The sequence below is a fragment of the Zonotrichia albicollis genome, chromosome 23, assembly GCF_047830755.1.
Source record: "Zonotrichia albicollis isolate bZonAlb1 chromosome 23, bZonAlb1.hap1, whole genome shotgun sequence".
NCBI lineage: Eukaryota > Metazoa > Chordata > Aves > Passeriformes > Passerellidae > Zonotrichia > Zonotrichia albicollis.
Window position 1 is genome coordinate 4,872,327 of NC_133841.1, and position 15,551 is coordinate 4,887,877.

A 15,551-nucleotide genomic window follows, 5' to 3' on the forward strand; every position below is an offset into this window, starting at 1 on the left:
GGTGACACCGTTTATTGAGATGTCACCTCAAGCAGAGGAGCTGAACCTGCCCAGAGGGTCCTGGCAGAGCCCAAAGGGGAAGGGGGGTTGAGGTGAACTGGGGGGGTCTGGTGGGCACCCCATGGGCAGCAGGAGTGGGTTTGGGGTTGGGGGAATCCCTGGGCAGATGGGGACACCTTGACCCCCAAAGCAGCACACATGGCTGCCTGCTGTGACTACTAATAATTAATGAATTAGATTAATTAATTAATTTCATAAAGCACAAGGAGAGGGTGTTAAGGCACAAGGGAGGGGACAAATCCGGAGGCAGAGGGGTGGGACAGGGCCGGTAAATGGAGCTGTCGGTAACGAGACAGGATTGATCTGCTGTCGATCCCTGCTGCTGCTTTCCCTGCCGCTGCTGCTGTCTCATGGCTGCGATGCTCCATCCCCTGAGGGATTCCCCTCCATCCCGGCACATCCCGCAGGATTTGGGCTCTGCCAGCCCTCCCCAAATCCCCCAGACCCCAAATCTTTCTTTTTCTGCTCCTTTCTCCAGCATCAGGCCAACACTGACATCCAGCGGCTGCCGGCATCGCTCTCGCTCCAGGGCTGTCTCCGGTGCACCGGGAGCTGCCCAGCCCGGCCTCGCCGTGCCCCGGGGCTCCGGGATGCACCCAGCCGTGCTCCAGCCGCCTGTCCCCATCGCTGCCACCCCTGTGTCCTGTTGTGTCCCCGCAGTCGATAACATCGCAGCGGGGTCCAGCCGAGCGCCGAGCCCGGAGCATCCGCGCATCCCCGGGGGTGACACTGGGACACCCCCGGGCTCCAAGGTCGCGGTGACAAAGGCGCGGCGAGCTCGTGGTGACCCCGCCATTGCCCTGGGGACATTTGTCACCTACTCCCTGCCGGAGCCCGTGGACTTTGAGCCGAGCCTGGGAGCGGCGCTGGGACGAGTCTGGAGGCGTCCCAAAGGTCCCCGAGAGGGGCTGCGGACACAGGTAACCCCAGGTGACCCCCCCGTTGTGCCAGCGCTGTCCCCAGGGGTTTTGTGTCCCTTTGAGGTGCCACTGCCTGATCCTCGCGTTTGGAGTCAGCTCCGGGAGGAAATCACGGCGTTCTTCCCATTTCAAATCTGGGCAAACCGGGCAAACCAAACGGCAGCACCGGGCACAGAGCTGCTGCACGCTGCTGCTTTTGGGGGATAAAAGCTGGGAAACACATTTTTCCTTTAAATCACCTCCTTTGGAGGCCAGGAGGAGTTTTGTAACTCCCCATTCACCTGGAGCGTTCCCGGGAAGCCAAAGCCCTGGGATGGGATATTGGCTGCAGGTGGAGCAGGGCCAGGGGGGCAGCTGTGGGTGCTCAGCCCCTCTGCAGGAACCCACCCATGGGTGGGACAGGGGCGGGGGCTGTGGATTTAACCCGGGAGAGGTCGCAATTTGTGGATTTAACCTGTGGGAGGTCCCAAATCCTGCGCAGGAATTAGGAGGGTAAAGCTGAGGGTTTCTGCTGTGCTGTGGTGTGTCAGTCTCTGTAGCCCCTGGGGTTCCACAGCGCTGTGTTGCAGACCTGGGACCCAAAAGGGGAATTGGGGGCAGCTCATGGGTGGTGGGTGTTGTTTATCCCCCGGGGTGGGCTGTGGATTTAACCTGTCAGAGGGTTAAATCTGTGGTGGGCTGTGGATTTAACCTGGGAGAGGCCCCAGATCCTGCACAGAGGTTGGGAGGGCAGAGCTGGGGATCTCTGTTGCATGGTCAGCTCTCTGCATTCCCCCTGCCCTGGGGTTCCACAGCTCCGTGTTGCAGACCTGGGACTCAAATGGGACATTGGGGACAGGGTTTGGGGACAGCTTGTAGGTGATGGGGGTTGTTTATCCTCTAGGGTGGGCTGTGGATTTAACCTGGGAGAGCCCCCAATCCTGCACAGGGGCTGGGAGGGTAAAGCTGGGGGGTCTCTGCTGTGTGCTGAGGTGGGTCAGCCTCTGCAGCCCCTGGGGTTCCACAGCTCCGTGTTGCAGACCTGGGACCCAAAGGGGACATTGGGGACAGCATCTGGGGACAGCTCAGGCTGGTGGGGGTTGTTTATCCCCCATGTCCGGAAGCGCTGTGCTGGGAAGGAAAGGGAGGGGACAGCCAGGGCTGCTCCCAGCGCTGGAGTTGGAGGGCTGCTCCCAGCTGGACCCCAAGATATCCCCATTTTTGTGGTTCCAGTTGTGGTTCCTCAACCTCCCGCATTTCCCCTTCCTTCCCTCCCCAGCTTTTGTGGCTCTGCAGTGACTGAAAGGGCAGCGAGCTGCAGGAGGGGCTGGACAGTGCCAGGTCAGTGCTGGGGCTCCCGGGTTGGGGTTTGGGTGTCATTGCTTGACACCTTTAGGTGTCATTTTCTGTCCCCCCAACCCTTCTGGGGATGGGCGTCTAAGGAAGCAGCTCCTTTGCCCTACAAGTGAGGCTTTCCTGGGGATTTCCTGCCTGTTGTAAGACAGAGCATGGGAAAAACATTGCCTTGGAGCCTGGGGAGGGCTGTCTCCCATCCCAAAAGGGGCCTTGCCTTAAAATCTGGCTTGGTTCTTTTGGGTCCATCAGTGGAATGGGGAGTGTGGGTGATGTTGGGGTGATGCTGGTGGTCTCCTGTGGCAGGGAGAAGGTGCAGAACCCCAGGGAGCAGCTGAAGCAGAGATCATCACCTGTCCCAGCCTGGGGGACACATCCTGACTGTGCCAGCACCCTGTGAGGAGCCAGTGGCACCACCATGTTCCAGGAAGAAGGTACAGCAGAGCCCCAGAGAACCCCAGCAATGGTGTGACCCCTGTCCACCCCCTCTATCAGCACCAATCCCCATCCCATCCTGGCCCCATTTCTCTTGGGGTTTTGATCCTGAAAGCACCTTTCACCCCAAACCTGACTTACAGGGTGCTGGGCTGCCCCAGCTCCTGTCCCCATGTCCTCCCCAGGAGCCATCCACACTGGGTGCAGAGGGTGGTTGGTCCCAGATGGAGCAGGGGGGACACAGAAATTATCGCTGGTGGGGCATACAGGGGGGAATCCCTGCATGGCCCACCTTAATCCATCCCCTAGGAGCTGAGGAGCCCTTTGAACACCGTGATGTGGTCATCAACAGCCAGGACAAGGTTTCAGATGTCTACACACAGCTGGAGAAGCTCGGGGAGTGAGTGAAGCTCCTGTGTCCCACCCTGGGCATTGCCCTGGCTGTCCATGCACGGCCCTGGTGCTGCTGGTGGCTCCTCCATCCTTCCTCCTCCTCTTCTTCTGTCCCAGGGGGAAGTTTGGGACGGTGTACAGGCTGCAGGAGAAGGCCACGGGCAGGATCCGGGCTGGGAAATATTTCCGAGCGCGCACGGCCAAGGAGAGGCAGGCGGCGTGCGCCGAGGTGGAGCTGATGAACCTCCTGCACCACCCGCGCCTCGTGCAGTGCCTGGAGGCCTTCCAGGAGCCCACCCAGCTGGTGATGGTGATGGAGTAGTGAGTGAGGGGCATTGCTGGGGGCTGCCAGGGGGGCTCTGAAGGTGGGGAGGGGTCCCTGCGCTGTGGGATGGATGGAGAGGTCCCTGTGCCGATGGATGGAGAACCTGGAAACTCTGTAGTTACAAGTGGTGAGGTTGTCCCAGAGCGCTGAGTTCTCTGCTGAGCTTCTCCTTGGAGCTGGTAGAGCCCAAAGGGGTCCCCAGGCTTCTCCACAGGTGGGGAGAGATCCCTGTGCCGTGGGATGGATGGATGGGTGGATGGAGAACCTGGCAACTCTGGAGTTAGGAGTGGTGAGATCCTGCCAAAGCACTGGGTTCTCCACTGGGCTTCCTCTCCTTGGAGCTAGTAGATCCCAAAGGGGTCCCCAGAATTTTCTTGTCCCTCAGTGTGGACAGTCCCCAGTATGGAGGGTCCCAAAGGGTCCCCAGCACCTCATTGTCCCCGCAGTGGTAGGTGGGAAGGGGTCTCTGTGCCATGGGGTGCTGGTGGGATGGATGGGGAACCTACAGCTCCTGGAGATAAAGGTGGAGAGATGAGTTCTCCACTGGGGCTTCCCCTCTTTGGGGCTGGTAGATCCCAAAGGAGTCCCCAGCACCACATTGTCCCTGCAGTGGTAGGTGGGAAGGGGTCCCTGTGCCATGAGGTGCTGGTGGGATGGATGGGGAACCCAAAACTCCTGGAGATAAGGGTGGAGAGATGCTCCCAGAGCACTGGGCTCTCTGCTGGGACTTACTCTCCTTGGGGCTGGTAGATCTCAAAGGGGTCCCCAGCACCTGGGTGTCCCCACAGTGGCAGGTGGTGAGGGGTCCCTGTGCCATGGGATGCTTTTGTGGGATGGATGGGAACCCAAAGCTCCTGGAGATAAAGGTGGAGAGATGCTCCCAGAGCGCTGAGCTTGGGTTCTCTGCTGGGGCCTCCACTCCTTGGGGCTGGTAGATCCCAAAAGTGTCCCCATCACCTGTCTGACCCCAGCGTGGCAGGTGGGGAGCTCTTTGAGCGCATTGTGGACGATGACTTCGAGCACACGGAGCCCAGCAGCGCCCAGTACATGCAGCAGATCCTGGAGGGGCTGCAGTTCATGCATGGCCAGGCCATCGTGCACCTGGACCTCAAACCCGAGAACATCGTCTGCGTCAGCCCTGGCAGCCACCGCGTCAAGATCATTGACTTCGGGCTGGCACGGAGGCTGGGTGAGTGTGGGAACCCATAAAATCAGAGAGTTTTGGGGGTAGGATGGCCGGGGTGGAGGGAGATGAGAGATCTCTGCAGCCAGGTTGTGGAATTTGGGGTTTATTGCAAAGGGCCTGGGTGCAGGGCCCTGCTGGGAGCTGCAGCCACAGCTCAGAGCAGGCTGAGAGAAGAGAGGGGGAGAGAGAATGAGAGGGTGAGAGAGTAAAAAAACAAGAGAGCAAAAGCATAAGAGAGTAAAAGGCAAGAGGATGAAGTTCCCCAGGAGATCCCAGCTGGCCCAGGGAGATCCCAACTCCCCAGGAGATCCCAGCTGGGCCTCGTGGCCTGTGGAGATCCCAACTGGCCCCACAGAGATCCCATGGAGAGCCCAGCAGGGCCTTGTGGCCCATGGAGAGCCCAACTTCCCCTGGGGGTCCCAGCCTGGGCCTCCTTGGCCCGTGGGGGTCCCAGCCTGGGCCTCCTTGGCCCGTGGGGGTCCCAGCCTGGGCCTCCTTGGCCCAGGGAGATCCCATGGAGAACCCAACTGGGCCTCCTGTCCATGGAGATCCCAACTCCCCAGGACCATCCCAACTGGGCATTCTGGCCCATGGAGATCCCAGCTGGCCTCCTGCCCCATGGAGATCCTAGCTAGGCCTCGTGTGCCCTATGGTGATCCCAGCTGGGCCTCCTTGGGCCGTGGAGATCCCAACTGGCCTCCTGCTCCAGGAGATCCCAACTGATCTCCTGCCTCCTCTCTGCAGCTCCAGACACCCCTGTGAAGGTTCTCCACGGCACCCCAGAGTTCATGGCTCCAGAAGTGGTCGCCTTCGAGCCTGTGAGCTTGTCCACGGACATGTGGAGCGTTGGTGTCATCTGCTACATCCTGTGAGTGCCCTCCTGGGCAGGGCAGGCTGGGTGCAGGGGGCTGAGCTCTCACTGACGGCCTGGGCTCCCCTCTCCAGGCTGAGTGGGGAGTCACCCTTCCAGGGGGACACAGACATGGAGACCCTGAGCAATGTCACAGCTGCCCGGTGGGACTTTGAGGAGGAGAGCTTCTTGGAGATCTCCCAGCAAGCCAAGGACTTCATCAGCCAACTGCTGCAGAAGGAGCCCAGGTAGGGCCTGGGGGCTGCTCAGCTGGGGCTGGGCTGGGTTTTGGGGTGCTGAGGGGGTGGGTGAGGGGAAGCTCTGCCTGTTTGGTGGGGGGGATGCTCCAGGGTGGAGGAGCCCCCCGTGACCCCCTGTGTGTGCTGCAGCCGGCGGCTCCCCAGTGCAGGGGCTCTGCTGCACCCCTGGCTGCAGCAGCCCCAGCCCAGCAGCCCCAAGGTGCTGTCCAAGGAGAGGATCAGGCAGTTCCTGGCACGGAGGAAGTGGCAGGTACCTGCTGGGGACGTGGGGACAGGGGGGTGGCTCTGCTGGAGGGCTCAGTGCCCTTGGTGGGACATGGGAACAGAGAGGTGGCTCTGAAGAGCTCAGAGCCCTTGGTGGGGACATGGGAGTGGCTCAGTGCCCATGGTGGGGACATGGGGACAGGGGGTGGCTCTGAAGAGCTCAGAGCCCTTGGTGGGGTGATGGGGACATGGGGATGGCTCTGCTGAAGGTTTCAGTGCCCCTGGTGAGGTGATGGGGACATGGGGATGGCTCTGCCCAAGGGTTCAGTGTTCCTGGTAGGTGGATGGGGACAGGACGTGGCTCTGCTGAAGGGCTCAGTGTCCCTGGTGAGGTGATGGGGACATGGGGGTGGCTCTAATGAAGGTTCAGTGCCCATTCTCCTTCCTCCAGAAAACGGGGAAAGCCCTGCTGGCGCTCAAGAGGCTGACCCTGCTGTCCCAGAGCCTGGAGGGGAAGGCATCAGAGGCTCAGGATGAGGAAGGTGATGGCCCCTGAGGCACCCCCAGCCCATTCTCTCTGCTTTGCCATCTCCACCTTGTGCTCCTGGGCAGCCTCCTCCTCTTTTTTTCCCTAAACACCCAGGCATGGCCCCACTGTGGCATTCCTGCTCCAGGGCCTGAGGTTCTCTCCATCCCCATCCCTGGGGGGGGTTTAAATGCAGCCCTTGATGGGCTCATCCTGCTCTGTGTGACCCCCATGGGTGTCTCCTGCACCTCACCATTCCCTTTCTGCCCATCTCCTGCAGGCCTAGAGGAGGACCAGCCCTCCAGAGCTCTGCCCCACCCAGGTGCCAACCCCTCAGAGCTGCCACCAGACCAGGAGGAAGAGGAGGATGGTGGGAGTGCTGCAGCCTCAGGGCAGTGACAGCATGGCCCTGTCAGCCCATCCTGGAGCACCTGGAGATGGGGATGGAGCCCCCCAGCAGCTCCCAGGGTGACCTGGCCAGCGTGGGACACACCCAGACCCTCCTGGGGTGAGCTCTGGTGTCACTGGTGTCCCTTGGTGCTGTCCCTGTCACCAATAAAGCACTGACAACCTCTGCACTCCCTGTGCTGCTCCTATTTCCCCCAAACTCGCTGGCACAGGTAGGAAGGAGCTGCTCAAGCTGTGCCCACCCTTTGGGAGCTGGCATCAGGCTCTGGGCCACCAGCCTGGTCATCTCCAGCAGTGATGGGCACAGCAGTCATGAGTATTCCTTGCTCAGAAGAGAATTCCTTCCTTATCAGAGGGGTTGTTATCATGTTCTGAGCTCACATGGGCCAGGATGAGCCTTGAGGCCTCTGCTCTGTCCATTTCTGGGGCTGGGAATGGCTGTGGGAGCTCCAGCCATGGCCTGAGGAGGCAGAATTTGGTGTTTGGGAGCCCTGGGGAGGAACCCAGGCACACTCTGAGAGACACCCAGCTGGGACAGGGACTGGGCTGGGCTCCTGCTGGGCACTGGGGTGGCCACTGAGCCTCAGGGTGCCCTTGGGAAGGGTGGGGATGGAGCCTGGGCTGCAGGAGAAGGGAGGGATCACTCCCAGGTTCAGTGAGGGACTCCCAAAGCCAGGGAGGGATTCCCAGATTCAGGGAGGGATCGTGCCCAAGTTCAGTGAGGGATCATGCCCAAACTCAGGGAGGCACCCCTCTCAAATTCAGTGGGGGATCACTCCTAAAGTTGGGGGGGGATGATCCCCAAATTCAGGGAGGGATCGCTCCCACATTCAGTGAGGAGTCACTCCCAAGGTCAGTGGGGGATAATTCCCAAATTCAGGGAGGGATCACTCCCAAATTCAATGAGGGATCATTCCTAAAGTCATTGAGGGATCGCTCCTAAATTCAATGAGGGACTCCCATGTTCAATGGGGGATCACTCCCAAGTTCAGTGAGAGTTCACTCTCAAATTCAGGGAGGGATAATTCCCAAATTCAGTGGGGGATGACTCCCAAGTTCAACAAGGGATCACTCCCAAAGTCAGTGAGGGGTTGTTTCCAAATTCAGTGAGGGATCACATCCAAATTCCATGAGAGACTCCCAAAATCAGTGAGGGATTCCCAGATTCAGGTTGCCCACCCTGCAGGGCTGTGCTGTGTTCGGGGCCCTACTGCAGCACAGACACACAGAGGACAGTTTGATAAAAAATGAGAGAAAAACTGGAGTTCCTCACCCACGAGGAATGTCTGGGAGAGCTGGGGTTGTGTGGGGAAGAGCAGGCTCAGAGGCACCTCCTCACCTCACCTGGAGGGAGGGTGAGACTCAGCAGTGCCCAAGCCCACGGGCACCACCTGCAACAGCATCTGAACCTCAGGAAAACACTATTTTTTTGAAATTAGGAAAAGATTTCTTCCCCCAGAGGGTTCTTCAGGCGTGACAGGGGTGAGGTTTCAAAGCCCTGTGCATGTGGCACTTGGGGACAGGGCTCAGAGGTGGCCTTGGCAGTGCTGGGTGATCTCAGGGGGCTTTTCCAACCTCAATGTTTTTGACTGGCACAGGTTGCCCAGGGGGGATGTGTGCTCTCCACCCTTGCTGATGCTAAAACTCTGTCTGGGCACAGTCCTGGAGCAGAGATGGGCACCAGGTGCCCTCCAGAGGCTCCTTCCAGCAATAACCTCGGTGTGATTCCATGAAAACCTGCTGGATTTCAGTTGGGTGCTGCTCTCGTCCCTGCTCACCAGAGAGGCCTCCTGGAGGTGCCCTGGGTGGGACAGAGCTGTGCCCAGTGCCAGGCTCCAGCTGTGCCAAATAATGCCAGCCTGCCACCCTTCCTCCTCGTCTGCCTGGAGCAGGCGCCGGCAGGAAACTGCTCTTTTTGTTAAATAGAACTAAATCCAAAATTAAGTAAATAAATTAAATTAAATAAATAGATTGAAATAAAATAAATAAATTAATTAAATTTAAACATAATTAAATTAATTATTAAACAGAACCAAATCCAAATCAGCATTTAATTAATTAATTAAATTTATTAAATAAATTAAATTATTAAACAGAACTAAATCCAAACCAAATTAAATTAATTAAATAAATTTAAAATAAATTAATTATTAAAGAGAACCAAATCCAAACCAATTAAATTCTGTTTAACTAATTTATTTAATTAATTGAATTCTGGTTTGGATTTGGTTCTCTTTTATGATTAAATTAATCATTAAAGAGAACCAAATCCAAACCAGACTTCAATTAATTAAATTAATTAACCAGAATTAAATTAATTATTAAACAGAACCAAATCCAAACTGTATTTAAATTAATTAATTAAAATAAACAGAATTAAATCAATTATGAAACAGAATCAAATCCACCCACTTCATGGGGGGACACGTCTGAGAGCTCTGCCTGGGACCCAGCTGGAAGGGACACTGGAGCAGAGGTGACAAATCTGCTCTGGCCACTTTGCTGAACCCTCTGGGAGCTGGTGGCCACCACAGCAGGAGGATCCAGGCAGCGTTTGGCATCCAGATGCCACCTTGGCATCTGCAGCCTGCAGAGATGGCAGAGCAGCCCCATGCCTGCCCCCTGGGCTGGTGTGGAGGGATTTGTCACCTCCCTGTCCCCTCCTGTGGCACAGACTCTCCAGCTTCCAGAGCCTTATCAGGCCTTGGGCACTGATAACTTTGGAATTTTGGTGGCCAAACCTGTTCCTGTTGCTAATTGTCCTTGGCTGCTGGCTCCATGTGACCACTGGGGGGTGGCACCGGATTGTCACCTGGCCAGGGCTTGGTGCTCTGATCTCCTGTTGGAAATGGAGGATGACATTTGAGGAGGAAATTAATTTGGAAATGTGTGTATGAACCTGCTGCTGGTGAAAGGGGAACACTTTTGGAAATCCCCAATGTTCCCTGGAGAAAAGGGGGATCGGGGGGGACCTTGTGGCTCTGCACAGCTCCTGACAGGGGGGACAGGGACAGGAGGAGAGGGAACAGCCTCAGGTAATATCCACCCTAAACCCAGCCCAGGGAATGTTTAGGGTGGATATTGAAGAAAATTTCGTCCCCCAAAGGGTTCTCCAGCCTGACCCGGCTGCCCAGGGTTTAAAATCCCTGTGGATGTGGCACTTGGGGACAGGGCTCAGTGGTGGCAGAGCTGGGCTTGGTCTCAGAGGGATTTTCCAACCTGAATGACTCCTCACAGGGAGAGACATCCTGACAGAGCTCACCTGCTTCCTCTTCCTCCCCTGTTCCCAGCAGGAACCGTGGATTCCCTGCTCCTTAGAAACAAATAAGCAAACAGAAATATTCCATGTTCTGCCCTCAGCATTTTCCATGCCAGAGCAGCACAGGGAGGCTCAGGAACCCCTTTCCCACTGATCACATCCCAGATTTTTTTCCCCCTCCATCTATTCCATGTTTTCCTCATTACCCACATTCCAAGCCCATCCCTGGGGAACAGGCTGAGTGTGCTCAAGCTGCAGATGATAAGCAAACACCAAGTTGGGTATAATCAATCCCTTGATGAGCTATTTACCATGTGACATGACCAAAATATTTCTGGTTGGGAGAGATGTTTATCTTCCTCTGCTTTCCAAGCTCCTCATAGGCCTGAAAATCCAAGTCCCAGGACTCCAGGCATGAACTTTTCCTCTCTTAACCTATATTTGTACTGTAAAAAATCTGATTTATCTACAGAAGAAGCTTATTTACTGACAGAAGACACATGTTCCTTCTCCTTCTGCTGCTTGCCATGGCTTCACACATTAAAATCTGTAATTCAGGAAGGAATGGAGAGTGAATTATACCTGGAACTCATTACAGCCACTGAGAAATCCAGCAGTGCTGAAAATAGAATTCTAATCTCAGCATCTCAGAGGCAAAGGAATTAAGATCTTGTCCCTCCACCAAGGCAGACTCTTGGGCTGACCTTCACTTCAACCACACAACCCCAGAAAATATCTTTAAATCCTCAGGGATGCTCTGTGGGGGTGGAAAGGATGAGAGATGACACCTGGGGAATGTTGAGAAGGGGTTCCCACCTTATCTCAGGAATTTCAGGTGCCCCCAGGTCCAGATCTTTGAGGAACACGAGGTGGGCTCAGCTCTCCGAACACCTTCAATTTTCTGGAGCTTCATCCTTCAGTGCCATGGGCTCAGACAACCTCAGGCTGCATGATCTAAACTGGGAATTCTTGTTTTGGGCATGTCTTGTTTTGGGAATTCTTGTTTTAGATGAGGGGATATTGCCTGGGTAGCTCTAACATCAAGAATTTTTTTGTTGTTGGTTTTTTTTTGGTTTTTTTTTTTGTGGACCTGCAAATTCAGGAAAAAAAACCTATTCCTGCTTGTGCTTTCCAGGGAATTGAAATTAATTAAGAAAACAAACTAAAGTATCTAAAATCACCCTTAATGTAAGAAATGTAGCCCTGGGCACTTAGTGAAGATAATCATTTGAATGTGTAATTTTTAGAATGGTTTTTTAAGGACTTTTATCACAGGAATTGAGAAGCCCTGGGCTAACTGGGGTTGTCAGGTAAACACCCCAAACACCAGGAAAGAAATGAAAGGAGAGAAAACACAGGAGAATGAGGACAGGGTGGTGACAAGGGGCCAGATCTTTGTCCCCATGGACAGGCTGAGGTGAGGGTGGCTCAATGGAGGGAGAAGCTCTGTGCTGGAGGAACATCAGGAACACCTGAGCTGGGATCCAGGTGCCTCCCAGCAAAGTCCCTCAGGTGAAGAGCTCCTCGCTTCCCAAAGGTCCCAGCCAGGTTCTGAGGGGTCAGGAGGCTCTTGGAGGTCACAGGAGCTCAAGAACCATCACCCTGGAGAAGAGCAGTGAATCCTCCCACCAGCCATGGGCAGTCTGGGTGGTTTCCCACCTCCAGAGCCATCCCAGTGCCCAGGAATGGGATGAGGGGTGGCAGGATGCCCCTTCAGAGACACCCCAGTGCTTTAGGATGGGATGAGAGTGGACAGGATGAGAGGATGCTGCTCCAGAGACACCCCAGTGCCCAGGTATGAGATAAGAGTGGGCAGGATATCCCTCCAGAGACACCCCAGTGCCCAGGGATGGAATAAGGGATGGGCAGGATGTTCCTCCAGAGACTCCCCAGTGTCTGGGGCTGGGATGAAGGTGGGCAGGATGGCAGGATACCCCTCCAGAGACATCCCAGTGCCCAGGGATGGGCAGGATGCACCTCCAGAGACAATCCAGTACCCAAAGCAGGGATAAGGGGTGGTAGGATGCTTCTCCAGAGACATCCCAGTGCCCAGGAATGGGATGAGGGTGGGCAGGATGCTGCTCCAGAGACATCCCAGTGCCCAAAGCAGGAATGAGGGGTGGGAAGGATGGCAGGATGCCCCTTCAAAGACATCCCAGTGCCCAAGAATGGGATAAGGAATGGCAGGATGTTCCTCCAGAGACATCCCAGTGCCCAGGGATGGGATGAGAGGTGGACAAGGTTCTCTTCCAGAGAAATCCCAGTGCCCAAAGTGAGGATAAGGGGTGGCAGGATTCTCCTCCAGAGCCATCCCAGTGCCCAGGACAGGGATAAGGGGTGGCAGGATGCTCCCCCAGCTCATCCTCCTGCTGCCATTGATGCACCAAACACCTCCAGCAGCTCAAATTCCAGCCTGGCTCCCTGTTCCCATCTCGGTGGGGATCAGCAGGACCCAGATCCCTCACAGAACACCCAGCCCTGCCCGGGACGTGTCACAGGAGGCTCTCCCAGCCCTGCCCCTCGCAGCCCTCCCTGCGGCCAGGAGATGGAACTGTTGGCCTGGTCTGGTCCTGCTGGGGCTCCAGAGCTCCAGATCCTTGGAGCTTTCTCCAGCTGAGGGCAGGGAGGTGCTGCCTGGATCAAAAACTCTAAAATTAAACCTAAAATCTACAATGAAATAAAAATAAATTGTATAAAACTGTAATAAACCCCACAGCTCTAGGGTTTCATCCCAGAACATCCTGGAAATGTCCAAGGACAGGGCTTGGAGCAGGCTGGCCTGGTGGAAAATGTCCCTGCCCATGGCACGGGTGGCACTGGGTGCTGTTTAAGGTCCATTCCAAACCAAACCATTCCATGATCCTGGAGCTCCCAGAGCTTGGAGTCCCCACAGCAGAGCCTGCCCGGGGTGTGGGATGGAAGCCCGGGTGCCACCCATGGTCCAGGGGACAATATTCACCCTGGACACACCTCTGGGACCACACCTGGATGTCCCTGCGCCCACAGAGCACAACAATGCCTTCCCTTAAAAACCTGGATCAGGAAATTAATGTAAAACATTTAACGAGAAGCTGAAATATTTAACTGACTGCAAAATTCAGCTTTGGGGTATCGGAACAACCCTCAAAATGGGTGACCCCAATTCTGGTGCTGCTGAGTCCTCTCCAAGCTCCCAAATCCCCAGGGATGATGGGATGGGTGCCTGCTGTCCTGGAGTGTCCCCTGCCCAAAATTTGGGGTTGGCAGAACAGGCTGGGCGCGTTCACCCAGTCCTGGGGGTGCTGTGGGGACACCTGGGGACACCTGGGGACACCTGGCAGGGCCTGTGGTGAGGATGTGGCAGCGCTGGGGCTGGGCAGGGGTTGGGATCTCCTCTGGATCTGTCCCTGTTCCTCAGAATCCTTCCGTCCCTTCTCCAATTTTGGGATTCGGAAAATTTCACCCCAGCTCGGAGAATCCCACCCAGTCTCGGCCAGTCCTGGTGAATCTCACCAAACCTCACAACATTTTAGTGAATGTCACTGAATCTCACCAAATTTTGGTGGATCTCACCAAATCTCATGAAATCTCACCAAAATGTCGCCACATTTTGATGAATCTCACCAAATTTTGGTGAATCTCCTCAAATTTTGGTGAATGTCCTCAAAGGTCTTGCCAAATATTTCCAAATTTTGGTGAATTTCATGAAATCTCGCAGAATCTTATGAAATGTTGGTGAATCTCACAAAATCTTGCCAAAGCTCACCAAAGTTTGGTGAATCTCACCGCATATAACTGAATATCACCAAATTTGGTGAATCTCATAAAATCTCACCAAATCTCACTAAATTTTGGTGAATCTCATAAAATCTCACCCAATCTCACCAAATTGTACCAAATCTAACAAAGTCTTGCCAAATCTCACCAAATTTTGCTGAATCTCACCGAATTTTTGTGAATCTCCTAAAAAATCTCACCAAACCTTTCGAAATTTTGGTGAATCTCATCAAGTCTCACCAAATCTCTCCAAATTTTGGTAAATTGCACCAAGTCTCTCCAAATTTTGGTGAATCTCACCAAATATCTCCAAATCTTGGTGAATCTCACCAAATATCTCCAAATCTTGGTGAATCTCACCAAGTCTTGCTAAATCTCACCAGATTTTGGTGAATCTCATCAAGTCTCTCCAAGTCTCTCCAAATTTTCGTCAACCTCACTAAATCTCAACAAATTTTGGTGAATGTCATCAAATCTCACCAAATCTTGCTAAATCTCACCAAATTTCACCGAATGTCACCAAATCTCAGTGTCTGCCCCTGAACCTCACCGGGTCTCAGCAGATCTGGTCTCTGCCATGTCCCACTGCCCTGGCAGGGCTCCCAGCAGGATCCTGGGATGGGCCAGATGTCCAGGGTGCACTAAATTTATTGTTATTTAATTGTAAATTTAAATTTATTATTAAATAGAAGAAAAATCTAAAAAAAAAAATTCTATGAAACAGTAATACATTACTGTAAGAGAAAAAGAAAGTCAAGCAAAAAGCCTAAATAAATAGGAATTTTAAAGTAAAATAAATAGCAGAATGAAATAAAATAGTTAAATAAATTGTAATGATATAATGCATACATAGAACATAAAAATTAAAGCAAAAATTGAATAGATAAATAGAATGAAAGTAACTTTAAAATAAGGAATAGAATTAAATGAAACAAATAAGGATAAAATAAAGGGAAAACAGGAATGTAAATAGAACCAAGTCAAATAATAATAGAAAAACTTTAAGAACAATATTTTGAAAAAATAAATAAAATTAAATAGCAATAAATAAAAATTTTAAAAATAAAATAAAAATATAACATAAATTTTACTTAATATAATATAAATTAATATTAATTACATTTAATGATAAATTATATTTAATATAATTTTAAAAGTAAGCCTAAAATAAAGTAAAAAAGAAAGAAAATAAAAAGGAAAATTAAGAAGTAAAACAAATTTAATTTAATATCATATAAATGATTATTTATATGACATTTAATGACATTTAATATTAAATTTGACATTTATGACAAAGTATGACATTTAATATTAAATTTCATTTAATGAAAGTAAGTCTAAAATAAGGTAATAAAATAAAATAAAATAAAATAAAATAAAGTAAATAAATGATAATAAAATAACATAAAAATAAAATAAAGTAAAATAAAATAAAATAAAATTTAAAAATAAAATAAAATAATAAAATAAAAATAAAATTAGGTAAAATAAAATAAAGTAAAAAATAATAAAAAATAAAATAAAATAAAATAAAATAAAATTAAATTAAAATAAAAAATAAAATAAAATAATAAAATAAAAATAAAATAAGGTAAAATAAAATAAAGTAAAAAATAATAAAAAATAAAATAAAATAA

At 52.3% G+C, this 15,551-nt stretch overlaps 1 protein-coding gene across 2 annotated transcripts; it reads left to right on the forward strand.

Annotated features, from left to right (window-relative positions):
* Window positions 1-396: 396 nt before the first annotated feature.
* LOC102071677 (myosin light chain kinase, smooth muscle) lies at window positions 397-7,087 on the forward strand. Of its 2 annotated transcripts, XM_074557775.1 has the most exons (11): window positions 397-980; window positions 2,239-2,300; window positions 2,619-2,746; window positions 3,057-3,147; window positions 3,258-3,461; window positions 4,437-4,654; window positions 5,396-5,519; window positions 5,597-5,749; window positions 5,891-6,011; window positions 6,417-6,507; window positions 6,772-7,087. In XM_074557775.1, exons 3-11 carry the CDS (start codon window positions 2,731-2,733, stop codon window positions 6,888-6,890), a joined length of 1,137 nt encoding a protein of 378 aa, XP_074413876.1. In that variant the 5' UTR covers window positions 397-980; window positions 2,239-2,300; window positions 2,619-2,730; the 3' UTR covers window positions 6,891-7,087. The 2 variants fall into 2 exon arrangements, with proteins under 2 accessions (XP_074413876.1, XP_074413877.1); XM_074557776.1 differs by lacking the exon at window positions 2,239-2,300.
* The last annotated feature ends 8,464 nt before the right edge of the window (window positions 7,088-15,551 follow it).

What these genes read in the sequence shown, in the direction of transcription:
- LOC102071677 (XM_074557775.1), top strand. An exon ending in CTGGTGATGGTGATGGAGTA is followed by an intron (nt 3,462 to 4,436) that starts GTGAGTGAGGGG and finishes GTCTGACCCCAG; the next exon opens with CGTGGCAGGTGGGGAGCTCT. An exon ending in TGGCACGGAGGAAGTGGCAG is followed by an intron (nt 6,012 to 6,416) that starts GTACCTGCTGGG and finishes TCCTTCCTCCAG; the next exon opens with AAAACGGGGAAAGCCCTGCT.